General features: G+C 27.5%; 3 protein-coding genes and 1 long non-coding RNA gene across 5 annotated transcripts; 1 reads left to right on the forward strand and 3 right to left on the reverse strand.

Annotated features, from left to right (window-relative positions):
* Positions 1 to 335: 335 nt before the first annotated feature.
* LOC122852274 (leukocyte elastase inhibitor B-like) lies at positions 336 to 3,857 on the reverse strand. The gene is made up of 6 exons (XM_044151977.1): positions 3,715 to 3,857; positions 3,296 to 3,553; positions 2,860 to 3,186; positions 2,269 to 2,525; positions 2,035 to 2,173; positions 336 to 1,812 (listed from the first exon to the last, which is right to left on the reverse strand). Exons 1-6 carry the CDS (start codon positions 3,733 to 3,735, stop codon positions 898 to 900), a joined length of 1,917 nt encoding a protein of 638 aa, XP_044007912.1. The 5' UTR covers positions 3,736 to 3,857; the 3' UTR covers positions 336 to 897.
* On the forward strand, positions 3,317 to 13,727 carry LOC122852277. Of its 2 annotated transcripts, XR_006373803.1 has the most exons (7): positions 3,317 to 3,432; positions 3,720 to 3,883; positions 5,828 to 6,061; positions 6,448 to 6,687; positions 8,658 to 8,837; positions 11,309 to 11,477; positions 13,588 to 13,727. It is a non-coding gene; the product is annotated as an uncharacterized LOC122852277 (long non-coding RNA). The 2 variants fall into 2 exon arrangements; XR_006373804.1 differs by lacking the exon at positions 11,309 to 11,477 and having other exon boundaries at positions 13,588 to 13,690.
* Positions 5,881 to 7,173, reverse strand: LOC122852275. Its single transcript, XM_044151979.1, has 5 exons — positions 6,916 to 7,173; positions 6,755 to 6,834; positions 6,446 to 6,682; positions 6,213 to 6,362; positions 5,881 to 6,030 (listed from the first exon to the last, which is right to left on the reverse strand). Exons 1-5 carry the CDS (start codon positions 7,091 to 7,093, stop codon positions 5,881 to 5,883), a joined length of 795 nt encoding a protein of 264 aa, XP_044007914.1. The 5' UTR covers positions 7,094 to 7,173.
* LOC122852273 (apolipophorins) lies at positions 11,471 to 25,985 on the reverse strand. The gene is made up of 13 exons (XM_044151976.1): positions 25,671 to 25,985; positions 23,865 to 23,891; positions 23,584 to 23,768; positions 23,316 to 23,498; positions 18,141 to 23,225; positions 17,884 to 18,067; positions 17,296 to 17,805; positions 17,014 to 17,214; positions 16,707 to 16,936; positions 13,622 to 16,627; positions 13,293 to 13,535; positions 12,700 to 12,897; positions 11,471 to 12,617 (listed from the first exon to the last, which is right to left on the reverse strand). The coding sequence occupies exons 1-13, from the start codon at positions 25,744 to 25,746 to the stop codon at positions 12,600 to 12,602; spliced, it is 10,146 nt and encodes a 3,381-aa protein (XP_044007911.1). The 5' UTR covers positions 25,747 to 25,985; the 3' UTR covers positions 11,471 to 12,599.
* Positions 25,986 to 27,315: the final 1,330 nt, after the last annotated feature.

Consider the following 27,315-nt stretch of genomic DNA (forward strand, 5'->3'; position numbering starts at 1 on the left):
TTTTTTTATCACACAGTAATATTTATAGTATTACCGATCGAATTATATAAATTTTTGTTATCAAATTGAAATTATAAAAAATAATAAAAGCGATTAAAATATAAAAGCGTTCAAGGCGTCTCTCCTCTCCAAAGCAAAACGACACTATGACGAAATGGCGGACTGTGGCGGACAATCCTTTACTAATTAACCCTTTTTTTTTTGCATGTTGGTACTTGAAGCATCAAAAATGGCGAGAGCGCGAATAATTTTGTTTTTTTTTAAATTAAAAAAGTATAAAAAAAAAAAAATTTCTAATTAAAATATATAAATAAAAAATCTTGACACGTAATACATTAAATTATTAAAAATATTTATTATTATTTAATGTGTGTATTTTATGATGAGTTTAAGTAATTATTGATGTACAAAGAATGATTCAAGGACAACTATTATGTCAGCTATTGAATTCAGTCTTTAAAATGGCCTATTGTTTACAGTGACAAGTAACAATCATTTTCAAGTTATGTCACATATAATTATCGCATAAAAAAAAATTCAATTTATTATCTAACACACTTTATTTATAGCCTAAAGCATTTGATATTTTTTTTTTTTTTTTTTATCAATAAATTGTTTTCTATGAGTGATAATAATCAAACGAAACAAAACAAAAAAAAATAGAAAAGCAGTATCAAAATATCTATAAAAATTCTCAATGATTTATCGTTTTTTATCATTTAAATTTCAATTCATAATATCATTATTAAAATATTAGTAAATTTAAATATAATTACATTTATCTTTGGAGCCATAGATGGCGATGCAATGTTTTAAATAATTATAATAATAATAGTATTAACAAAAAGAGAGAAAAAAGAAAGTTTTATAATTAAAATTATAAAATAAAATTTAATTCTATGAATAATTTGGTGTTGGTTTATTGATTGTACCTTGAAAGAGAATGAGTTTTGTTGGATTGTGTCGAATAATGAAATTGAATGGTCTATCAGCAACGAAACGTTTGTAGTTGCCACTTCGATTGAGAGTAACACTCGTTGCTGAAGCAGCAACAGTACCAGTTTCAGTTATATCAATTTCAACTTTGTGTAGTACGTCTGATGCAAAGAGACCTGGATTACCAAGTTGACCACTATTTCTCAATGTGTCAATACCAAATTGTGATATATCCTGTCGTTCAATAAACCCTCGAAAATTATCATTAATCGTTTGGCGTTTATTGCGTAAGTTATCATTTTTTTGGTTATGTAATGAATTTATTTTAATATTGTTTTCATTTACAGTATCATCATCATTATTTGGACTGGATCTCTTTGATCGTGATGGAGATTTTATTTTACGATTATTTTCAATGTAAACACCATTTGACCATTGTTGAATTGAATAACCACCACGTATATCTTCATACTTAATGTATCCTTTTTTGTTACTAAAATCTCGTTCATTATTTGGTGATTCAGTTTGTTCACCAAAACGAGAAAATATACCATCATCATCACGTTTTATTGGATCTTGATTTTGCCATTTTGTTGTTTCTAAACCTGGTGATAATAATGCCAAATTTGCTTCACCAGGAACAAAAAGTGATGATAAACCAAGTGCTTGAAGTGCACGATTTAAATTTAATGTTGTTGATAATTTCATTTTTGGTACTGCAATTATACAAGCTTCAACTTTTAAATGAGATATAAGTGAATCAATTATCTCCGGAGTTAAACGATTTTCAAGGTCAGCCAAAGAATTTGATGAATCTGAAGTTGGTAGCATGAGATACATTGTTGATTCAAACTCTGAAAAATGTGCTGGTTTCATCTGGATAAAAAATAAAAAAAGATTATGTAAGTATTTATAAATTTTAATAATTGGTATTAAAGTTTTCAAGTATATTTATCTAAAATGAACAAACTACATGTAGACACTGATAAAATACTGAGATTTTATAGTATCTCAAGACACTTTTACTTTTGATATATGTATCTTATCAAACATTTACTTTTACTACATTGAGTGTTTGTATTTCTTGTGAAAACTTACAGGTCCTTTTGCACCATTTTTATATGGAAGTGCTAACATCATGACACCCAACTGTTGATCCTCATAAAACGGAAATTTACCACCATTAAACATCATATCAACAGTGATTGTTTGACCAGAAGGTAATGTAAATGGTCTTCTATTTTATTTAAAAAAATATATAAAACGTATTTTTAATTTAAAAATCATTCAATAAAAAATTATATCATAATAATAATATAAAATTCAACATACTGTTTTGTAGATCCAGCCATAAAATGCTGATTCCATTCAGCATTAAAATAAAGTGTTGAGGCTAAAATAACTTTAGTGTCGTAACTGGGTGGATCAGATAGCAGAGTATTGATTCGTCCTCTAGTCATCTTGTCCACCCATTCATTTACGATTTGTCGTGCACTCCATGGATTCTCACGAAAGTTTACATTTATCACGTCATTGTGATATATACCTTTACTTATGGCTAAAAATTCGGGTCGAATTGGATAGCCATCCTGTGAGTAAAAAAAAAATTTTAATATTATTATTTTATTCATATTTTATCATCGTAAAAAAAAAAAAGAAAAATGGATAAATAAATATTGAAAAAATGACGTTTTTAAAAATGCTGACCTCATGCAATATTTGATACTATATCAACAACTTATGAGATGTCATTTTATGATGATAAAATCTATTTATATACATATATTTGAGAAAAAAAAAAAAAAAGGCTGATACTACTGTATATATAAAAATACTTGCTGGCTGATTGTCGTGATAATATTGATTGCGCTTAAGTTATATATATAACTAGTAAATGCAAACTCAATCGTTTTGATTTGTTACCTGAACAAATATGCCATTGGCAGAGGTGATCTGTGGCCCAAATTTGTCTCCTTTATTTGTGACAATCGATTGCAATTTAAGTCCAAATAAACGATGAATAATCTCCGAATGAAGAGAGACATCAATGTCTCTATCAAAGCCAAGTATTTTAACAACTTCGTTAAATGTTTTACCAGCTGAACCAAGTAATACCATTGACAATGTTTCAACAAGACTAGTTGGTGAAAATACAATGTTATCAGGATCACGTTGTCTTTCATCATTTTGTAATACACGATTTAATTTCAAACCAAAATTCGTAACACCTCTGCTTATTATATTATTCACCTTGAAAGAGGAAAGTTATATTTAATATTTTTATTTTTTTATATGTACATATATTGATTGTCAATGTAATTTATCAACATCTGGTTATTTTATTTTAGCTCTGACTCACATGATTTGCCCAGTATTCGGGTTCCCTTGGAATTTGCGCGGATGATGATGATGACGATACTTGGATTGATTGTGGAGCATCATATTTAGCCTGGCTATCACTGTAATGAACATTGGGTGATTGCAATGGACGAAAAGGTGAGAATCGATTATTTTGATAATCAAAATTTTGATAGTCATCAACTTGATCAGGAAAAAATAAATCTTGACCAACCACAAACATAATAAATGTTTGAAAAATCAATAAGCCCAACATTTTCTGAAAATAAAAATAACTTTTTATTTGATAAAATTTAATATATACTGTTGAATATTCAAAAGTTGATATATATATATAAATTTATTGGCTCAAATATCATTCAAATGAATAAAAATATAAATGAAAAATGAAAATAATAATTTTTTTTTCGATTTTATAACTATAGATGTGTGTCGAAACATTTGGAGGAGATGAAACCAGTGATAGTGTCTCGGATGTATGCCCGTCAAGGACACCTGGCCGAGACCACTCGACGCTCGAATGTCGAGGTTTTTTTTTTTTCGTTACTCTCTACCAGAGATGACTGAAAAAAAATGTACTGCTAACAATGTGAGTAAAGTCAAATGAATTATATTTTAAATTTTATAAAACGGAATAAATTACCTTGTTTTTTTTTTTTTTTAACAATTAAAAAATTGTTGACAAACTGTATGACGAATAATTTGCGATTAATATTTTCTTTTACTAAGTAATTTTTTAACTTGAGGTCAACTGAACCTGTTTGCTATCATGAACGATACGTATTCACTGACTTGTTGTTGTTTTTATATTATTTCATTTGGCAAAAAAAAAATTTTAATCGATATGTACGACACGTTAACCGTTACACACGACAGACAGAATATTAAACATCAAGTCTGGATGATTCTATCTCAACATCGACAACAGACTGACTCACATTACATGGTCACACTCGTATTTATTATGCTTTGTCCCCACCATAAAATTTTAAATACTTTTGAGCTGATGATGTGTTTTAAATTGATGACAATGTATATGACTTTAACTATTTATTTAATAAAAATAATTACTCATCTTTTACGGCTAAATTTGTTCAAGATTAAATGAATGCCATTGATGATAATCTCGTGTTTAAATCATTGAAAAAAATAAAAAAACATTCTGAATGATGATAAAATATAAATAAATATTTTTCGCATTTTAAACAAAAGCTGATAGATGCCAAAAAAAATAATTGCAAGTATAGAAACTAGGTCTTTGATAATATTTAAACAGGTGATTCATTTATTTATTTTTTTAAAAAACACTTTAGTGCATACGTCAAATGAAATTAAACATTTCTATGATCTTTTTTATTTTGTTTATTTTTGATATAAATTTTTTTAAATTATCAATATAAACCAAAATTATTTATACAATGTATTTTATTTATTTAAAATTGTGGAAGTTTATAAAGCACCGGATTTTCCCACAATTAAACAACACGTGCCCTCGTGACGTTATACTCAAGGCAATATCCACACATGTGTTCATATTTCCGTTCATCATGATTCTATTTTACGTCAAAACATAAAATAATGACATCAGATTTTTTTTTTTATCATCCAAAAAGGTTCATGCTTTAATGTTGTATACATGTTAGTTGTTACTTTTTGATACTTTTTTTTTTTTCTACCATAAAACTGAGACGACATCGGTTACGTCAGAGGTAAAAGTAAAAATCCATGTTGTGTGTGTTCTAAACAAGAGAGAGGACTAGGTCAAACATTTATCTATTTTTTTTTTATTTTCATTTTATAGAGGCAACTGTCTGCGATATACAGGGTATTTTCAATTATTCAGTTGACATTAAAGGCTTCTTTAAACAATACAAAAATATAAACCACAATTAAAAAAAATTGTTTATTAATATTTTCTTTTTTTGTATTGTATATAACTTTTTTTTTTTTTCTTCTGAAATAATTTATTTGTGATGTGTAAATGTGTTAAAATTAATAATTAATCATCAGAATTTATCTTTATTGGTAATTTATTTCTAGTTTTATATTGATAGTTGTTCCTGGTAAAACCAGAAAATTTTTCGATGAAAAGTAACATGAATTTACTCAATGTTTACCTATCTTTTATTCTTTTTGATATTTATTTTTGGCATAGCAGCTCTTCCAGCGAATTTTATATCTCCTTTTTTCACTCGAGAAAAAAAAAAAAGTATATATACACAAAGCTAGAGAGCCAATGCGATTCATTTTTTTCGAGATATCAACGTTGGTTCAATTTATTTTCATGAAATATTAAAAATAAAAAAAAAAAAAAACATAAATCAATAAATGACTGAAATTTTTTTAAAATAACTTTTTATCAGACTATATTTCAATCATCAAAATATCGATTGAAATTTATTTCTAAACAATAATGAATATTAAAAAAAAACACAGTTATTAATTCAAAAAAGAAAAAAAAAAAAAAATTTAATTAAGATTATTTTATGCTATTGTATTTTAATTAAATATTTCTTTTTATTTTTAAATTTAGATGAATGGAATTCTACAAAAAAAATAGTAAGATTATTAATAACACTTGTAGTATCATGGAGACCAACGTATTACATCAAGTAATTTCTTTTTGTGGTACTCAATAAAATCATCACAACACGTATCAATGTCCTCAATAAACATTGAATGAAATTCAAGTAGTATCTCTCTTGAATCTGGTACTTCAGCAATGTTTGTCAACGTCTACAATGCATTTTTAAGACAACATACAATGGTAAGATCACAACTAGTATTTATATAGTAATTTAACAACATGAAATACAAATACAAAGCATATACAAATACACATTCAAGATAAATTAATTAATTTACATTGATTACAAATACGTGTATATATAAATTGTATAATTAATATGATGCTGTACCTTGATAGACATGATACGGCACTTTTGATTTGCTGAGTTACCAGCCAATTCCACAAGTTTGTCAATAAATTCAATAGCACGATATTTACCATCATTCAATAATGTCATAAATGCCATCAAAGTCGTCATTTCACCACAAATCATATCGTTCTATTTTAATTTGAATATTTCTTATTATATCAATAAATTATTACTTTGCAATATATATTTATAATTTCGAATTTTATTCTTACAGTATCATACAATAGACTTTTGAAAGTCGTCAAGAGGTTCATTTCAATTGCCTTGACTATTCCTGAAGTATTCTGACAGAGTGAAACTAGACAAGCAAGAATATGACCAACGATGTTCATATTATCGTTCAGTCTATTGAAAAGTCCAACGAGTGCTTCCATTGTCCCATCACTTTCATTTTGAGATTCATTGATGCGTAACAACAAGAGATGCTCGAGACTCGAAAGCAGAATTATCTAAGGTAAATAATTTTTTTTATTTTTATATTTTCTTTTATACAAATTTTTTTTATTATGCTCGTCTCTTACCAATATCTCGGAATTTTCATCGGTAAAACGTTGAACGATTATGTTTACAAATGCTGATAAATCAACTAAAGAATTTGCAGCTAAAAAAAAAAAAGCATAAAAATAATATTTTTCAATATTATCTTAAAATAAATAATGTTTATTTATTTTAAAAATATTACTGTATAGATCCAAAGTTATATTTTGAATTGTTAAAGCGTTAAAATATCTAACAGATGCATCAGAATCATTTATTTTTTGTTTTAAAATATTTAAAAAAATTTTATTTTCAAGTATAAACTGTCGTCCATTGACGTGTCTTGAAATAGTTGAATAAATTTTTGCGGTTTTTTTTCGCATATATGAATCCTCAGAGAGTAGAAATGGAATCAAGTCATCTGGAATTTTCAACTGAATTGCTTGACACAATTTTTCTGGGTTTACGAACACATCGGATAGTGTTATGATCGCTTGTCGAACAAGATGAGATTTTCCACTAAGTAATTTATATTTCTATAATATATAGATATTTAAAAAAAGAAAATATTATTTCATAGTAATATGATCAATATTTAATTTACTAAAATTTATATTCAATCGTTGAATGAATTTTAAACAAAACCCTAAATATTAAAAAATATTTTAAATTTTTTATCATGTGTGCTAGCTAAAATCAAAATCCATTTATTCCAATTAACGCTTTATAAAATATTTACGTTCAATGAATAACCGCAATCAGAAATAAATTATTACCAATGTTGAAAGTTCTAATTTTCCATAAACAAATTTATCTTGTATAATATTTGTTGTAAATAATTCACTTGGTACTTGTCCTTTTGACACAACAAATTTGCCATAATTTTGATTTAGTTTATCATCACAAATCACTAAATCACACAAGTCAAAATAACTTTAACATATTTATAATGTTAACAAACTTGACAGTTGAATCAAATTATATTACCGTGATGAATCAGTTTATTTATAATCTTTTGTGAAAATCTTGAATCACATGATTGATGAAGATACTGATGAGATTTCATACTTTAAAAATATATTTACACTAACTTAATATATGCTTTATGTCATTTACCGACTAAACAAATGACTAAAATAATTTAAATAAATTTATTTTTATTATTACTATTATTTTTATTATTATTAATATTATTCACAAGTTGTTTTTTTCTTTTTAATGCATTATTATATATATTATACATTATAGTTTAACGGCTTTATTTTTTTTTCAAGTTTGCTCACTTTCCTAATTTCGAAAATGCATTTTACAACAGCTGCGATAAGCGACAATATAACAGCATAAAATAAACAGTCTGTAAACCATGATCCCTTGTTGTTTTCAAGAGTGTTAATTTTTTTCGATAGTTCTTCAATCGCTTTCTTCATGTATAAAATGTCCTGTTCCATTATTTCATTTTTTGCTTCAAGCTTTTTTTCATCATCTACGGATTTTTCTATTTTCACAAGTCTTTCTTGTAAAGTCTCTACTTTCTTGAGGGCATTTGTCATGGCATCCTCATCCGTGAGAAAAGATGATCTTGTCACGGCAGCTTGTTGTTCTGATGATCCTCCAGTGTTGTCAACTAATAAAAAAAAAAAAAAAAAAGTTTTTATATAAGGTTTTTTTTATTTTATGAAATATTTATCTTGATAAGGGCTAGTTTATTTAAATTCCAATTTATTTTAATATCTAACAATTAAAAATTTTTTTTTTTTTTTTTATACATACAATAAATTTAACAGAAAATTATAAAATTAACAACTTACCAAAACAAAAAACAGCCAAACAGACACTCGAGATAAGAACACCCAATCTCATTTTTGGATTTTCTTGATATTGATTGATTATAATACTCAAATACTTTATTATTTTTTTTTAACTAAAATAAATTATTTGTTGTTGTAGCTGAGTAACTATCGACTGCTGTCAACGACTGATGCCTTGACAATTGTTGACAATAACCAAGATGGCCAACAATAAGTCCAGACCATGTGGTAGAAGTCATGAATAATAGAAAACAGTGGAGAACAGGAGGACGAATGTAAAGGAAACTATCGAGCCAAAAACGCTACAAAAACCAACAAGGTAAATTAATTCTATTTTGGCCTGTAGATTGCTCTGCTGCAAAACCTGGACCACTTTTAGCATGCCACCTGGCACCTGGTCCTTGACATAAGGCAAATGCACTGCAAAAAAAAAAAATTCTATGTTTAAAAACGAAACTTCTTGAAAATATGCACAACGTTCACGGTTACGATTGCTAGGTATCTTCAAACATGATCAAGCAGGATACCTACCTGCAGGTATCTTCTAAATTTTTCCCTGGGTATCTTTAAAGATATTCAGTGGTAAATATAACATTTAATGTTATGATCGCTGGGTATCTTCAAAGATCTATGCATGTGTTTACAAGTATTATCAAATCGGGTATCTACAGGTATTTTTGGGATTTTTCTCCGGGTATCTTAAACCTATAACGACTTTCCCACCGAGCCAATATTTGAATTAATAAAGTAAAATGTAATATTAAACACAAATCACTAAATCACACAAGTCAAAATAACTTTAACACATTTATAATGTTAACAAACTTGACAGTTGAATCAAATTATATTACCGTGATGAATCAGTTTATTTATAATCTTTTGTGAAAATCTTGAATCACATTATTGATGAAGATACTGATGAGATTTCATACTTTAAAAATATATTTACACTAAATAATAAATAACTTAATATATGCTTCATGTCATTTACCGACTAAATACAAATGACTAAAATAATTCAAATAACTTTATTTTTATTATTACTATTATTTTTATTATTATTAATATTATTCACAAGTTGTTTTTTTTTCTTTTTTATGCATTATATATTATACATTAATTTAACGCCTTCAGTTTTTTTTCAATTTTGCTTATTTCGAAAATGCATTTTGCAATAGCTGCGACGACAAGCGAGAATATAACAGCATAAAATAAACAGTCTATAAAACATGATCCCTTGTTGTTTTCATCAGTGTTAATGTTTTTTGATAGTTCTTCAATTGCTTTCTTGATGTAGGAAATGTCATGTTCCATTTTTTCATTTTTTGCTTCAAGCTTTTTTTGATCATCTATTAATTTTTCCATTTTCATAAGTCTATCAAGTAAACTTGGTGCCTTCTTGAAGTCATTTGATTTATTCTTGTATTTATGATACAGTCCCGCCACCAAATTAGCATCATCATCCGTTAAAAAAAAATCAGAATCATATTCAGCTTGTTGTTGTGATGATCCTCCAGTGTTGCCAACTAATAAAAAAAAAAAAAAAAAAGTTATTGTATAAGGTACTGGTGTAAAGGGCCAGTTTTTTCATCCATAGTTAAAGAAACCTGCAGGCTCGATACTCTGTAACCTTTAGTTAACTTTAAATATTATAATATGTATACAGTTATAACTATTATATTATGTAAATATTATTTACTGACTGTAATATTTAATATAATAAATATATATTATATATATACCTATATATATATGTATATGTTTTATAACTATGGATGAAAAAACAGGCCCTATTTCTTTTTTTATTTTTTTCTGACGCGGTGTTTTATTATAATATTTTTAGACTTATAAATTTTATATTGAAATATTTTATATTTTTTCTAAATTATTTATTTTTATTATTATGCCTCAGATTTAAGAAGACTAGAGGCCTCTAGGGTTGTAATCAGTTAGCCGACAACTGACGGGCCGTCATAAAATCAATGATTGTAATCGATTTGTACTTCAATGTAATGTAATTATAATTATTTGTAACCCCCCTCATTAATTGTAATCAATCAATTAAAATTCTACGTTGCACTTAGCCGACAATTCATAAGGAACAGTTGTTAAAATTAATTGATTACAATTAACGAGGGGGGTTACAAATAATTATAATTACATTACATTGTAGTACAAATCGATTACAATCGATTACAATCATTGATTTTATGTCGGCCCGTCAACTATTGTCGACTAACTAGAGTAGGTATAAGCAGAGTGATGCCAAAGGCAAAACGTGCCCAGAAGTGACGTCACTCTGCTCTATACCAACTCCATACAAAAAGCACGATATGGCGTACCTGAACCCACTGTTGGCGTCACTCTGCTTATACCCACTCTACGACTAACTGATTACGACTGACTTCTAGAGGTTTCTAGTCTTCTTATTCAGATTCCCCAGATTCCAATTCATGATGATTGTGTCGTTTTTATGAGCCACGTTTTTCACACAATATTATCATCATCCAATCATATTACAAAGATATGGCTATAATTTTTCTATTCACCGATATACAATAATTTCTTTATTTTAATATCTAACGATTAAAATTTTTTTTTATACATATAACGAATTTAACAGAAAATTATAAAATTAACAACTTACCAAAACAGAAAACAGCCAAACAGAGACTCGAGATAAGAACACCCAATCTCATTTTTGGATTTTCTTGATATCGATTGATTATGATACACAAATTTTTTTTTTTTTTTTTTTTTTTAACTAAAATAAATTATTGACCGTTGTAGCTGAGTAACTATCGACTGCTATCGACGACTGATGCCTTGACAATTGTTGACAATAGCTAAGATGGCCAACAATAAGTCCAGACCATGCGGTAGAAGTCATGAAGAATAGAGAACAGTGGAGAACAGGAGGACGAACCTAAACGGGGCTATCGAGCCAAAAACCAACAAGGTAAATTAGTTCTATTTTGGCTTACAGATTGCTCTGCTGCAAAGCCTGGACCACTTTTAGCATGCCACCTGGTCCTTGACATGAGAGTATGAGACAAATGCGCTGCAAAAAAAAAAATTCTATATTTGATAACGAAACTTCTTGAAAATATGCATAACGTTCACAGTTACGATCGCTAGGTATCTTCAAATATCTTCGAAGATCTGGAAAAATCTGTGGATGTCTGCATAAACATGATACTACCTGCAGGTATCTTCTAAATTTTTCCCTGGGTATCTTTAAAGATATTCAGTGGTAAATATAACATTCAATGTTATGATCGCTGGGTATCTTCAAAGATCTGTAACGATCTGTGCATGTGTTTACAAATATTATCAAATCGGGTATCTGTAGGTATCTTTGGGATTTTTCTCCAGGTATCTTAAACCTAACGACTTTCCCAACGAGCCACGAGCGCATTTACGTGACGGATGAAAATGTCTGTTCTTATAAAGCATGACATATTTACAAATAAATATTAATCATATTCGAATTAATGGAGTAAAGTGTAATATTAAATACTTTGGATTTAATAAATAATAATAATGTGCACGCTGATAGATCCAAATTTAATGGTAAGTTTGTTCAGTATATTTATAATCTTTTGTGAAAAACGTGAATCACATGATTGATAAAGATACTGATGAGATTTCATATACTTTAAACATATTTTTACACCAACTTAATATATTTTTACACCAACTTAATATATGCTTCATGTCATTTATCGACTAAACAAATGACTAAAAAAAATTTAAATAACTTTATTTTTATTATTATTAATATTATTCACATTTTATTTTTGATGCATTATATATACATCTTAAAAATTATTTTAAAAAATCGTATATTACGTATGTTATTAAAACATGACTAAAATTATTATTATTATTTAAAAAAAGAAAAAAAATATGTTTATTTTTTTTTAATTTTTCATGTTTATTTTTTTATTCTATATCTTTTTTTTTTTTTTTGTTTTTTTTTTTGTTCACAAAAATAAGAAATTAGATATTATTACATCTATATTTTTTTTTTTTTTTCTGAAGTATAAAATTTAAATTTTCATTGTTGAATGCCTTGATCTCAAGCCTTGGTGTGTTTCTAAAAGAAAAGAAAAAAAAAAGTTTATATATAAATAGAGATTTAAATTTGATAAAATAATAGAAATGAATTTTCAACTTACTGCTTTTTCTTTGCGTGCAACAATTTTGCAACGAGCATAACCATTCAATCCGTTTTCTTGTTTGCAAGTACAGTCCTCATCGATTTCAACATTAGTGAGTCCTTCAGCTAATCTTCTTGCTGTAACTTGAATGAATTGTTTTTTCTGGTTTGGTTTAGCTTCCAAAAAGCTGCTTGAACTATATGCAGCACCACCAGACTGCAATTTATATATAAAATTTAAATTATAACATTTATTTTTTATTTTAGAAAAAAATAATTTTACATGATTCGAATTTATAAAATCAAACGTGAAAAGAATTTACAAACAAATTTTGTTTGACATGGGAAAATCAAACAGGAACAAAAGCATTTTTTTTTTTGTTTTTTAATTAATTTTTATGTGTTGTTGTATGCTCTGTGTGTACCAAGTAGATAGATATATATAGAAAGAAAGAGGACAAGAGAAAATGCACGATTAAACCAGACATAGTATATCTATATATTAATGAATTTTCAACGACAAAAACACTTGGTACCAATTTCATTTTAACTTTCATATAATTTAATTTGCGCATGCTTGTAATATATATTATTATTGTAATTAAAACTTACCGAGGTTGCAAATGAAGCACAAACATCATTAGTACTGATGACAAGTCCCTCTCGTTCAAGACTACCCTCCAGTGGTTTTTTCTTACTGTCAGTAAAAGCATATGCTGAGTCAGCATCGTAACCAACGATGCTTTTTTGTGGTTTACCACTAATAAGAATTTCATCCAAAAATCCAATGTGATGATAAGTTAATCCAAGATCACGATATATTTTTCGTCCCATAAACAATCTTAAATGTTGTAACTATAAAAAAAAAAAAAACAAGAAAATTATTATATATTTAATTTTGTTTTAGAAAATTCAAGACAATGATAAATGAAAAATATTACCGAAAGTGGAAGTGGACTTTTTTCACATGGTGATGCTAAAACTCCAACAACAACTTTAGCAGCTCCAGTTCTAAATGGATAATGAATAGCTTCTTCATATGCATCAGTAAGTTTAAATGCTCCCAATTCAACATTTAATCTTTGTTTTGCATAATTAACTCTTGTCTCTGTATTACCTTCTTTTGCTTCTTTGAATGTAATCAATGGATCACCCTTAACAAAATTAATATTCTTAATTTCACCATTGATATTAATGTCACCATTTGTTGTATAATGTTGTGGCCATTTCATGTGTTCACCAAATCCAATAAGACCAATATGAACATCAGTTATTCCTAGTTCTTTTAATTCATTTTTAACTTCATTAATCAATGGTGTTATTAGCTCTTTAAATATTTGTTCATTTTTTGCTTCTTGTTCAACAACAAAAATAACATCTGCTTCTTGTTTTGGTATTTTAACACTGACACTGTCACCAATTGATATACTATCTTTCCCAACTTTACAGCTTCCACAAGCTGCTGGTATTGATATTGGTTTACGCTCAGCACGACAAGCAGCATAATAAGCTGATGCAATGAGACATTGAGCATTTTTAGTACCAGCATGAACAGCATGATCACAGGCAGTACGATAATTTGATGGATTAACATAATTAAAGCATGGACTCAATGTTGATGTACTTGCAAAATATTCAGTACAAACTCCATCACGATGACCATGTGAATGATGATCAACTTCTTTGGCAGCTTCACACTTTGAATTTAGTCTGTATGCATTGCCAAATTCAGATTCATTCTCAGTAACATGTCCATTGGGAATAGTAAAATCATCATATGCTTCATTATCAGCATTTCCAAAAACTCCCTTGAGTTTACCATGATAAAATCCAGATACACGAACACTACATATCATTGGTGTTTTTTGTGTACAAGCAATATGTACACCATAATCTGATTTAACATTTACTATTGGTAATATCATAAATGCATGAAGATTTTTTGTACTTGCTGGATATTCAGCTGGTTTATTATCAACTAAAATATTACCATCTGATTTCAGTGTAATACTTTCACCAGGTGCTGTTATTGTAATAGCATTTAATTGGCCATTATTAAATGTTCCAACAATTGAAAAATTGCCATCTTTTGTATCTTGTGCTAAAACATAATCACAGCTACCAGCCAGAGTTATATGTTTTCCATCAAATGTAAAGAAGTGTCCACCCTCTGTGACAATACCAGTATGACTGAATGGTGGTATAATATCATTCAAATATGCAGTTGGTCGGTAAGTATGATATAATTCACTTATTGTTGGAAGTTCTTTATTTCTAATTAAATTAACAATTGAAAGACGAAGTATTGGAATACTTGCAAATTGTTTTATATATCCAAAGTTATAACCAAATTTAGTACCAATCATACCATTAAGTTGATCTGTTGTTGTTTTACTTTGTATCAAAGCTATGATTGATTGAATAGCATCAACACCATGTGTCCAGATATTTTTAATTTCAGCAACATCATCAGTATTTTGATGTTTAATATGCTTGATAATATAATTATATGTAACTGTGAAAAATTCACGTAATTCTTCTGTTGGAAGAATCATTTTAATTTGAACAAATGCCTCTTCAATTGGTCCCAATACAGCTTCAGGTATTTGATAACTTGATATTTCACTCCATTTAGCTTTTATTATATCATAAATTGGTAATGCTCTAATTTGTTCTGTTAATAATGTTACAAATTTATTAAGTTCACCCTCAATTTGATTAGCACCTTTCATAACAATTTTAACAATATCATGAACAAGTTCACTTATTGCTGTTGCTAATTCTTTTAATTCTTTTTGATGTTGATTTATAACATTAAGAAGTGCTTTAAGATACGCTGCACCTAATTTAGTAGCAGCATCAAGTATTTCAATTGTTGCTTTTAATATTTTGTCAATTGATTCTTTGACCTTTGGATATGTTACTTTAACTGCTTCTAATATTTTTTCTTGAATTTGATGGAATTGTATTTGAAGATCACCAATTTTTTCAGATAATTGTTTTATTGTATCACTTATTGCAGCAATAAGACCACCAAATACTTTATTAATTGTTGCTTGAATTTGTTGAATTGTTCTATCAGCATCTAATTCTTGTTTTAATTTATCCAATTCACCTTGATAATAGGTAATCATTGGTTTTAAATCTGGTGATGCTTTTTTCAAGTGTGCAAATAAATCTTCAAATTCAACATTTGCTTCATTGTTAAGTAATTTTATTTCATTTCTTACTAGTTCAGCTCTTTCAACTAATTTTTCTCTGTAAAAATCAATTAAACCAACAATGTTGTCTTTGCTGTATGAAAAATCTGGTTTTAAGAAACGTGATTCATCAAGATAAAGAGCAAAACTGACGAGTGATTTTTTATCACCTTCTTTAAAATGATCAGCATGGAATTCAGCTAATTGTCCAATGATAATACGTGAAATAATTTGTAATTTTGTGTTTGGTTTGTCTTTTTGATAAGATTGATATTTAAAACTATTCAAATCTTTGAGCTCAGAGCTAACGACAACTGGTGGATTATCAAGTAATGATGATTCAGTTTCCATTTTTTGTAGTGTTTTTGTAAATTCAAATGTTGAATCAACTTTAATTAAATTTTTATTTGGAGCTTGAATTAATAGATGACCTTCTTTTGGATTCAATGAGAATAAAATACCAGCTGTTTTTGGTTTTTGATTAATATCATTGTATGTTATAAATGAGCCAAAACCAATTTCAGTTGCTGATATAGCATAGTGTTCTTTTATTTCAACTTTGAGTTGTTGGCCACGTGAGTTTACTTCAAGACTTCCAGTCACGTTGTAACCCGTGGGAATTTGACTCTTGATTAAACGAGCTACCATACCAATTTTCTGTGTTTTTTTAGCAAACACATCAATATCTACTGCAGCATCTAAAAGATGTTCACCACCATAATGGAGTTTTCCTTTGACAATCATATCCTAAAAAATAATTGAAAAATTTAGAATTTAATTTCATTTTCTACTATCAATAATAAAAATATTATATTAAAAATTATACCTTTGGTGCTTGTGGATATGAGAATGTTGCTTCTCCAGAAAGTGATGCTGTATTTTTTTCAACTTGAACATCTCCACTTGCAACAAAGCTTGTCTTGTCTTTTGGATGATTTTTACGATCTAAATAAGCAGCTAAATCGATTTTGTAAGTGCCAGTTGGTAGCTTGTTCTTTGGAACATCTACTGAAGCAATCAGTGCTAATTCACGACTTGGCAAAGTTAAAATAATAGCTAAGGAAAAAAAAAAAACAAATATTAATAATTATTATTATTTTTCACTAGCTTATACTTTATTAGTTATTAATTACCTGATTCTTTGGGACGTGCATAAATCTGAGTAGAGTATTGAGTCTTATCTTTGGATGTGTGAAGATAAAGATTTGCAGTGTGATCAAAGTTGTGCTCTTTTGGATTGTATTGGGTTGTTGTTTTTAAACCAAACTCAACTGGCAAATTGAATTTTTTCAAGTCAACTTCAACAGTTATTTGATGGTCTACACGTGTTTCTTCTGTTGAAAAAAAAAATATAAGAAAAATTATTTAATATAATGAATATTTTATTTTTTGTAAAAATAAAATTCAATACTTACTGTCTTTATTGAGAATAGACTGTAATTTAAAGTGTGCACAATCCTTGGACTGTTCACAATAACTATTAAAGACATGAACTTCTTTGTCTGTGAGTTTAAGTTCACCAACAACAGCTGATGGTCCAAAGTTTGCATTTAAAAGTATAGCAACACCAGTTTCACCATCATTTTCTTTAGTCAATTGTTGTCTTGAGTATGTGAATTTTGATACTCTTGTATTGTCACCAATTTTCAAACTTCCATTACCCTCAACAATAATTTTACCACTCTCATCACGTTTACTATAATTTGTACTTCCAGTTACAATATTTTTTCCATCACTTGTTACTGTTACTGCTATTTTATTTCCATTTTTAACTGCTGGTTCAGATGCAATATTGACATGTATTTTTCTATGTGTTAATTTATCACTGTCAAAGTTTACTTCAATTAAGAAATTATCAACACTTTCAACTTTAACATGTCCATCAGCACTTGCAAAACCTTTTGGTGTATCAATTTTGTATTCACCTATTAAAAAAGATAATTTGTTTTTAAATTAATAATCTTATTTAATGCTTTTTAAAAATTTAAATAGCTTTATTTTACCTTTGAATTCATTGTCACTGATTTTTGTGAACTTTGATAGAAGCTCGGTTTTTCCATTTGGACATGTGAAGATAATTTGAGCTCGATGATCATTTGGTTTACAATCAAATTCACTAGTCATTGCGTATTTTTGATCATCAGCAATAAAGTGAATGTCTGATTTCATTGAACCTTCATTATCACGCTAATAATAAAACAAAATTAAATTAATAAAAAGATTATTATTTATATTATATATAAAAAAAAATTAATCTTACCTTGTGTTTAATGCCAAAATCAATTTTTTTGAATTTTTCAATTGGTGTAGTAGCTTTAATGTCAAAATCAACATCACTAAGATCCATATTATAAGCAGCATCACTTTCAACAGATACTTCTTTATCTCCACAATTAATAACAATCTTGACATTACCTTTTTTCAAATCTTGTGTAGTATCACACTTGATTGTAGTAGCAACAGCAACTTGAGGATTATTTAAAACATTTAATAATAATTTACCAGTAATATCTTTAGCTCCTGTTTTACCAAAACCCGATTTTTTTAATTGTATTTCAGATTTAACATTTTTATCGTCATTCCATGTTAATGAATTTGATACTTTTAATTCTGTATCACCTTCTGGTGCAAGAAGACTTACTGATCCTTCATAAATAATATTTTTTAATTTATCAAATGGTAATTTAACTTCTAATTTAACATCACTTGTTTTTGGATCTTTTGGTGATATACCATCAGCCATATTTCCACTACCTTTTACAACAAAATCATCACCAAGTTTTGAATCTAATTTCCATGATCCACTTTTTTTAGTTGTATAATCAGTGGTAAAATCAAAGTTGAATTTTTTTGGTAAATATTTACCAGATGCAGCAACTTGAAGTTCACCACGTCTTTTTTCTGGATTTTCAATTGATAAAATATGCTTTGACATGAGACTCAAATCAATATCATTACCATCAACATTGACAAATTTAAACATATGTTTACCAGTAAATTCATGTCCTTTTGGTTCTTGAATAATAACATCATAATTATATTGTAATTTACGACCTGGTGAACCTTTTTTTTCATGACTATTTATTTCATATTGTCCATGAACATCTGTTTTGTCAGTTTTACGATCAACTGATTGTTTTCCTTTGGCAGACAAATATATACCATTTGGTAATGTAAGATCAATATCACCATCAAAATCATATCCACGATTTGGTTTGTGTTTAAGTGTTCCTTTAACATTTGTTTCAACTTTATGATTTAAAATATCAATGATATTTTTAGAATCAATACTTTCTTTTGTTATATCAGAATCAGTTGATAATTTAATTATTTTTTTTGGATCACGTTCAGCATCAAGTAGTATTTCAATTGTTGCAATATGTTTTGTTCCACTTATTGATACATCACCAGTTCCTTTAATTTTTCTTTGAATTTTTGGAAGATCAACACTTAAAACTGCATTACCTTTGCCAGTTTGATATTTAAAATCACCAGTGATAATTAATAATTCTTTAATATTTAAATTAATATTACCATTTGGATTTTGTCCACGTTTTATTTTAAGTGCCAATTCAAGATATTTATTACCAACTACATCAACAAGGGCATTGCTGTTAATTTTTTCAAGTGTAACATCAAGACCATAATTAAGTTTAATTGCTTTTTCATTAACTTTAAAATCACCATCAAATTGTATATTTGCATTTGGACCCTCAACTTGATAATTAATTGTTGTATCACCTTGATATTTTGCACCAGGTAATTCTAATTTACCCTCAATTTTTCTTTTATGTTGATTAATCATTTGTTGTTTTGCTGATGCTGATATTTTATTTTCAAGTGCATATGCATTTAATCCAATTTCAAAATTATTTCTATTTGCAACATCAGATTTAACATCAACTTTCATACCAATTTTAAATTTAGCATATTTAAAATCAAAATCTGTTTTAAATTTCGATGATGATATATCATTTTCAAATTTAGCATCTAATTCTTGAACTGGCCATGTTAATTTTGAATCATATTTTAATGCTGATAGTAATGCATATTTATTAGCTGGATTTTCATTTTTTTCATAATAAAGTTTTTCATGGAATGTAAATCTATTTATTTTTGAATCAAGATCAGCACCATGAACAACAATAAATTTATTTTCTATTGAATCTTTTGTTTTACTATGTAATATAGCAAGTTTAAAAGCAATATTTTTTTGTTTTGATGGTACAAAACCAAATTTAATATCAACACCAGTATCTGTACGTTTTCCATCTAATCTTATTTGTACACTTTCATCATTATGAGCTAATTTTGTATCAGTTGATAATTCTTTTGGTGATACAAATACCCAACCATCAACAGAAATTAATTTTTTATCAGAAGCAAGAACAGCAACATTTTCAAATACATATTTTTTACCTGAATTTTCATCATTCACAGCAATATCACCTTCAACACTGTAGGCAGATTTATTTTTTGTAACTTTACTACCAGTTAAACGTTCAACATGTTCTGGTACTTTGTATTCTAATATTGGCTTGTATTTATTTCCATTTGCAACAATACCAATTACACCAGAATACTCATCAGTATCATGTTTTATATTTATTGACGCTGTTTTTTTCTTATCAGTATTTTCAAAATGTAATTCAACCTCGGCTTTTTTAATTGGTGAATCAAAGCTTGCTTTAATAATTTTTTGAGTTGGTTCATTTGTAGCTTCAACCTTGAGAGCAATTCTACGATTATTTCTACTATTTGGTGTTTCAAATATAACTTCATATGATCTTGATGTGTCTTTTGTTTTATCGTAAAATGCACGGAAATGATAACTAGTTGCATCATTATTTTCAATACTTATTGCAGCTTTACTTGGTGCACTTAATGGAAACATATATGATTTGTTTGTTAATGATTCAATATTTTCATATGGATATGCAAAATCACCACAAACTGTTAAACCAAGAATTGCTGAAAATTGTTCAAAACAATCAGAATGTTTTTTACCACCATTACTGAATTTTGGTGCAATTTTTTTACCAGTTGGATCAATAAATATTGCTTCACTTGATATACTTATTATTTCTTGCTTTCTTTTTGGAATACCAAAACTAATATCAATACCATTTCCTTCTAAAATTTTAATTGAAAGATCAGATCCAGTTGATGTATGAAGACGTCCAATAACTTTTAATCCAGACTCAGCACCAAGACTATCAATAACAACATTAACAGCAACCATTATACTTGCACTTGGTTCAACTCCAATTTTAATTGCAGCATTTTTTGGGTTATTTATAATTGCTGCTACATCAATTTTACCATTTGTTCGTAAATGGGTTACAGCATTTGCTTCAGCACCAACAGATAATGGAAAACCAAGACCAGTTGGATAAACTAAATTAATATCAAGTAAATGAGCATGCTTTGAGCCAGTATAATCAAAATTTTTTGCTTTATATAATATTTCATTGAGAAAAGCATATACTCTATCAACTGCAAGTTTTGGATCTGAATGTTTGCCATAATCTTTTAAATCTAAAAATACCAATTCAACACCAAATAATTTAACCGATAAATCAATATCAAGATCTTCATCAACTTCACTTTCACGTGGTTTTGTTGTTTTAGCAAATTCATCCAAGTCTTTTTGACTTACTGATCTTTTTTCACGATTTGATACATGTCCTTTTAAATGATCTAATACATCATCAATTGATTTTTTTGAATCAATTAAAAGTGTTTTAATTTCTTTTGTTTTTAATACACCTTTTGGACCAAAATAATGCTCAATAACTCTATCAAGATTTTCAACTCTTGTATCAATTTCCAAAAAATTAAATGATCTACCAAATATTTCAGTTGTTAAATTTAAACTTGTTGAACGTGGAATCCATGATTTTTGTGAATATATTACATTTTGTTCAGCTGATGAACCAACACCAAGAGCTCTAATATCATATGAAAATTCACGATTAAATGAAAACTTTCTATAATCCTCTGGGAATTTATTTGTCGTACGAATTTCTCCTAAAATTCTTTTAGCTGTTTCTTTATTTGGATCAACACTTGCACGAAGATTTCTCAAATGTGTTGTAACAAATGTACCAACTTGATTAACCTTTTCTTTATCTAAAACTTTTTTAATTTCATTTGCAACAGTATTACATGAACAAGCAACCAATGATAGATAAGATTTAATTCTTATTTCTGAATCTTCTTCAAGATCACCAAATACTTTTAATAATGGTGTTTTCCAACTCATTGAGCATTTTGCTGGTAATGCTTCAATTGCAGCAACACGTACACGATCATGTACTGTTTTATCTTTAGCAATATTAACTAAATTATCAATCGTTTTATCATCAAGATATTTTGCATTTTTAAGAGCTTTTGTTGCTGCAATAACTTGATTTTCTTGTGCTCTATTACCTGGTTTTCCATTGCCAATTTTAGCTGTTATTTTTTCTAATGCTGCTTTAATTTCAGGCACATCATCAGCATTATGTTGTTCAGTATATTTACCAATAACTCTTCCAATACCAAGATAACCAATTCTTGGTACATCTGGCTGATCTAATAATGAAGTAACAGCAGTAACTGTTGATAGATTAACATGATCAATAAGTGCTAAACTTGCATAATAACCAAGTATTTGAAGTTTTGTTAATTCATTATTTTTTATTAATTCAGCAATAACTTCAGCTGAATCACCACTACCAGTTCTATAAAGACCATCAAGAAGAATTTTTTTATCTGTATTTTTATCAAAACCACCAGCACCAGATTTAATTTTTCCATATATACTTAATATATCTTTTTTATTACTACGACGTAATACCTTTATAAAATCACCAAATAATTCAGCAGCTTTATCTTTTATTGAATCTGGTCCAGATGCAGCTTTAACTAATTTCAATGAATTTGAAATTGTTTCAGCTGATGAATCAGTAACTGGATGTGGTGCTTCAAATATAAGTAATTTTGGAATTGTAACAACTGCATTACCATTTGCTTCTGGTTTATCAGCTTTAAATGTCAATGTTGATTGTACAATTGTTTTAGCACCAGCATCACCATGTGAAAATAAACGGAAATTATATGTTTCAGTTGATTTTGCTGAATTAAGAATTCCTTTTTTAAATATTTGTTCAATTTTTTGTTGTGAATCAACAATTGGTGATGATTTAATTCCTGCAGTTTCATCAAATGCAGCATAAATTAAACCATGTCTTATATTTTCACGATGTGAACATGTTGCTAAATTTCTGTATTTTCTTATTGTCAAAGCATCACCTTCACGACGGAATTCATAGTCAGTTTGACAACTTCCAAAGACATCAGTCTATAAAGGAGTAATAATAATAATAGAAAAAACATTTAAACATTTATATAAATTTAAAATAAAATATAATATAATTTTTTTTTTTTATACCTCTCGATGAGTTGTAACACCATTTTCTTGAATAACTCCAGATTGAAATAGTGAAGTAATTGCCCTCTTGATATTCAAAGATGTCTGGGAGTCACCTGACTCTGCACAGACACTTGTATCAATATGTCCATCATGATAATTAAATTGAAGAGCATATTTTTCTACGTCTTGTTGGCTCACAGGCTAAAATTAGTCATCAAAAAAAAAAGTATAATAATTTAATCGTTTTATTTCAGGTTTTATTGACGTAATAAAAAAAAAAACTTACAGCTCCATTGACGCGAACAGTCTTCAACTTCAATTGATGAACACAATCGGCTTTTACTGCAAGTTCAACGATGGCATTGACCTTGACATTTGATTCACCTTGTGCTTCGCTGACTGATGTCACGGATGTTCCCTCGTACTCGTAAGTATATGTGTGACCTTCTTCATAGCCCTTGCTTGTTCGCACTATTTACAAAAATTAAAAAAAATAAATAATACACAGTTATAAATTAAATTAAATATCTAGATTTAAATATAATTAATTTATTTTGATAAACTTACTTCCATGACAGCCAACAACGCATTGACCTAAACCAACAAATAAAAAAAAAACAAATTAATTATTTTTATTAATTTAAAATATTAGACAAGAATAATGAAATAATAATAACTAATTTCTTTTTTTTCTTTACAGATGATAAATTTATCAATGACCCAAATGACCCATCAAGTAAATTGATATGACGAGACTCAGTCAAGTCAAAAAAAAAAAAAAATTCAAATATTAAGATGAGAAGATAATTACGGGACAAGGTTTATCAAAACGAAGAAAAAAAAGCTAAAGACGGTATATCGTGTTTGAGCATGATAATCGTTTGATTAAATGGCAGGAGGGTCTCCCTTGACCTGTGACACTAGATAAGTATGAATATTACTTATCTTGCTAAAACTGTATCACCCAAGATATCTCATATTGACCTTAGCAGCTACAAATTCATTTACTTGGATAATTTTTTTGTACTTTTTGTCTTTAAATTTTATTATTATTTTTCCCTCTATTACCACGATCAATCTATCATCTTAAATTGATGATGCTACAACAAGGTATCTTTATTAACAAAATAAAAAATAAAAAATCACTACATGATCATTAATTATACTGATCTTGAAAGACAACTAAATACTTGAATTTTCTTTTTGTTCTTCAAGTTATTGTAACTTGATTTTAATCTTAAAATTTCTTAATTACTTTTTAATATAATTATTATATTATACAGTGTCTAATAAAATCTATCACTAATTAATCTGTTCATCTTGATCAATTTTTAAATTACTTCTTCCCTTAAACAACTAACCGAGAATTAAGTTAATTATATCTACTTGAAATATCAACCCAGTGAAGCTTTAATAATTGGTATTACATAAACTATTATTATCTTTTATTATCTCTCAAATTAACAATATAAAAATAATTACGAAATTTTTTTTATCTTATTTTAAAATTATAGATTTGAAAAAAAATTTATATTTATATAGTATCTCGAGTTGCGAGTTATCTCTTCGTTTTCCATTGAATTTCGCAAAAAAGTTTAAGATGTAGAAATGCTCTTGGGGTCAAGTCAGATATACCGAGTTATCTGTTTATGCCTCGAGGGACAAGAAGGAAAAAAAAAAAATATATAAAAAGTTAAGTAAGGAGTTGAAAAGAAAAAAAAATAAATTACATTTAATTTTGTGAGAGTAATACTGATGATTTTTTTGATAAATTCATAGATCTTTTTTTTTTTTTAATATACTTTTCGTTGACTTGCAATATAGTATCAGTATATTCAAGCAAGATAAAAAGCTCGAATGAAATGAAATGAAAAAAAAAATCTAATTCTATAATGTAATTGTGGAGAAAAGAGACAAACATTTGAGTTGTCGGAGGACAAGAGAAAGGGAGGAAAAATGTCGGTATCAATTTAGCCAAATGTCCGGTCAATCCATTGTCAACAATATAATAGTTGAAATAATATACCAAGAGCTCGTTGAAAAATTCCCCTTCAATCTCTCTCAATCACCTCTCATTTTAATATATCTCGTTGTCAACTGCCTTTATGACAATAAATAAAAATAAAAATAAATAAAAATCAACAACGAAAGTATTAATCAAACCAATCGAATAAATAAATTATTTTATTTTTTTAAATTAACAAATTTAATAATTTATTATTTTCAATTATCTAATCTTGTTGTTGTTGTCGTCAAATTTAAAAATTTATTTTAATTATTTTTCATTACTTTAACATTTCCATTTAAATTAAATTTTTAAAATTTCTATATATTTTTTTTCGAAATTTAATTTTAAATAATAAAATCACTTACTTGCTGATACTGGTGTCAAAAGGTAGAGACATGCTAAGAAGAGACCCGCTGGCAAAAGCCGGGGTGGTTGTCCCATGATTATTTTATCTCAATTAAAAATATATTTTATTAATAAACAATTTATTTTTTACAACACTTATACTACCCCTTAAATTTTATTTAAAAATTGTTCTTTTTTTTTTGAATTTTTTCTTAGTTTCTTTTCTTTTTTTTTTCTCACAAAATAAATCGAGTTGATGTCGATTCGATGGTTACCATGAGCACAACAGCGTATTTCTTTAAGTTGTCCGGTGCTTTTATGCTCTCGTTTGATCGTCCCCCTATTCATCCCCCTCTCTTAATTTTAAACCGGGTACGACGTTCATTGTTCACGATCTTCTCCCACTTGTATAACATATGAACTTTTTTTTTTTTTAATTTTTTATCAGCATCCATTCTTGGGCCTCTTGACACTTTTTTTTTCTCCCTCGAAATACGTCAAAAAAATTTATTACTTTTTCTTTTTTTAAAACATTTTTTTCAACCCCATGCTGATATAATATTGTCCTGATGTTTATTATGGCTTTTTAAAGCTTTTTTTAAATATATTTTTATTAGTTTTAATGTGTTTTTTTTTTCTTTTTTCCTTGAAACACACAATCAGAGAAATAAAAGATTGACAAGTGAATAGGGAAATTTATCACAATCACAATTTTACGTTATTTACGATGATGATTGTTTAAATGAGAAACAATAAGGAGAATGAGTAAATTGAAGTATTATTAGTGTGGAAAATTCTACTCGTAAATTGTCTAAATTTTATAAACTAACAATCATTGATAATGTTGCTCTGAAAATTTGCTTATTTTTAATATTAAAAGTTTTTTTATTCCTCTTGAAAAATATTTTTTCCAATTTTTTAAAAAGAAAATATGATTGAAATATACAACAGTTGATAGAAGTATGCCTTGAGTCATGAAAGAGGGTAAATTGTCTGCCAATATCCAGGGGGTTTGCTGTCAAAATCATAGTTTACCTCGGTGCATCTTACAGAGTTATTCATCTGGCCTCCGGCTTATTTCTTGTATAAAAATTCACGGGGGTCTTGTACACTGTGCAACAAGCAGAGCAATCAAAAAAATAATAGAAATATTATATTTAAATAAAATTACAGCAAATGTGACAAGTTGAAAAGATAAAAAAAATAAGATAGAGACCCTCAGGTTATCAAACATTGAAAAATAAATAAAATAAAAATTCTCATATCAATTTCTTGAAACTTTAAAGATATAAAATAGCTAGAAAATCATTATTACATAAAATATCCAGCTGTAAATTATATATTTTTTTTATTTAAAAATTAATTTAAATTAAAAAATATGACGATTCATCAATAAAATTGAAAATCAAGTAAAAACAATTTCTTATCTAGAATAAACACATAAATAAAAAAAATTCAGTTGGTCTTTGGAATCAGCTGCAGCATTAAAGCTGACTAATCTCGATTACTGTTGTCAATAGAAAATGCATCGCCTATTCCAAACTATCTCTCAAGATAAAAATAAAAATGATAATAAAAGGATAAAAAAAAAAATAAAAAATGAATAATAAAATTGACATGAATTATCGATGATCTTGAAAAATAAATAAAGAATAAATTTAATAA

The sequence above is a fragment of the Aphidius gifuensis genome, linkage group LG3, assembly GCF_014905175.1.
Source record: "Aphidius gifuensis isolate YNYX2018 linkage group LG3, ASM1490517v1, whole genome shotgun sequence".
In the NCBI taxonomy this organism is placed as follows: Eukaryota; Metazoa; Arthropoda; class Insecta; order Hymenoptera; family Braconidae; genus Aphidius; species Aphidius gifuensis.

What these genes read in the sequence shown, in the direction of transcription:
- LOC122852275 (XM_044151979.1), bottom strand. Translation starts at nt 7,093, where the DNA reads ATGCGAAAAAAAACCGCAAAAATTTATTCAACTATTTCAAGACACGTC. An exon ending in TATAACTTTGGATCTATACA is followed by an intron (nt 6,835 to 6,915) that starts GTAATATTTTTA and finishes TTTTTTTTTTAG; the next exon opens with CTGCAAATTCTTTAGTTGAT. An exon ending in ATGAAAATTCCGAGATATTG is followed by an intron (nt 6,683 to 6,754) that starts GTAAGAGACGAG and finishes TATTTACCTTAG; the next exon opens with ATAATTCTGCTTTCGAGTCT.
- LOC122852273 (XM_044151976.1), bottom strand. Translation starts at nt 25,746, where the DNA reads ATGGGACAACCACCCCGGCTTTTGCCAGCGGGTCTCTTCTTAGCATGT. An exon ending in CATATCCACAAGCACCAAAG is followed by an intron (nt 16,628 to 16,706) that starts GTATAATTTTTA and finishes ATTATTTTTTAG; the next exon opens with GATATGATTGTCAAAGGAAA. An exon ending in GTGCTTCATTTGCAACCTCG is followed by an intron (nt 12,898 to 13,292) that starts GTAAGTTTTAAT and finishes TATAAATTGCAG; the next exon opens with TCTGGTGGTGCTGCATATAG.
- LOC122852274 (XM_044151977.1), bottom strand. Translation starts at nt 3,735, where the DNA reads ATGTTTCGACACACATCTATA. An exon ending in CCGAATACTGGGCAAATCAT is followed by an intron (nt 3,187 to 3,295) that starts GTGAGTCAGAGC and finishes TCCTCTTTCAAG; the next exon opens with GTGAATAATATAATAAGCAG. An exon ending in ATGGCTGGATCTACAAAACA is followed by an intron (nt 2,174 to 2,268) that starts GTATGTTGAATT and finishes TAAATAAAATAG; the next exon opens with AAGACCATTTACATTACCTT.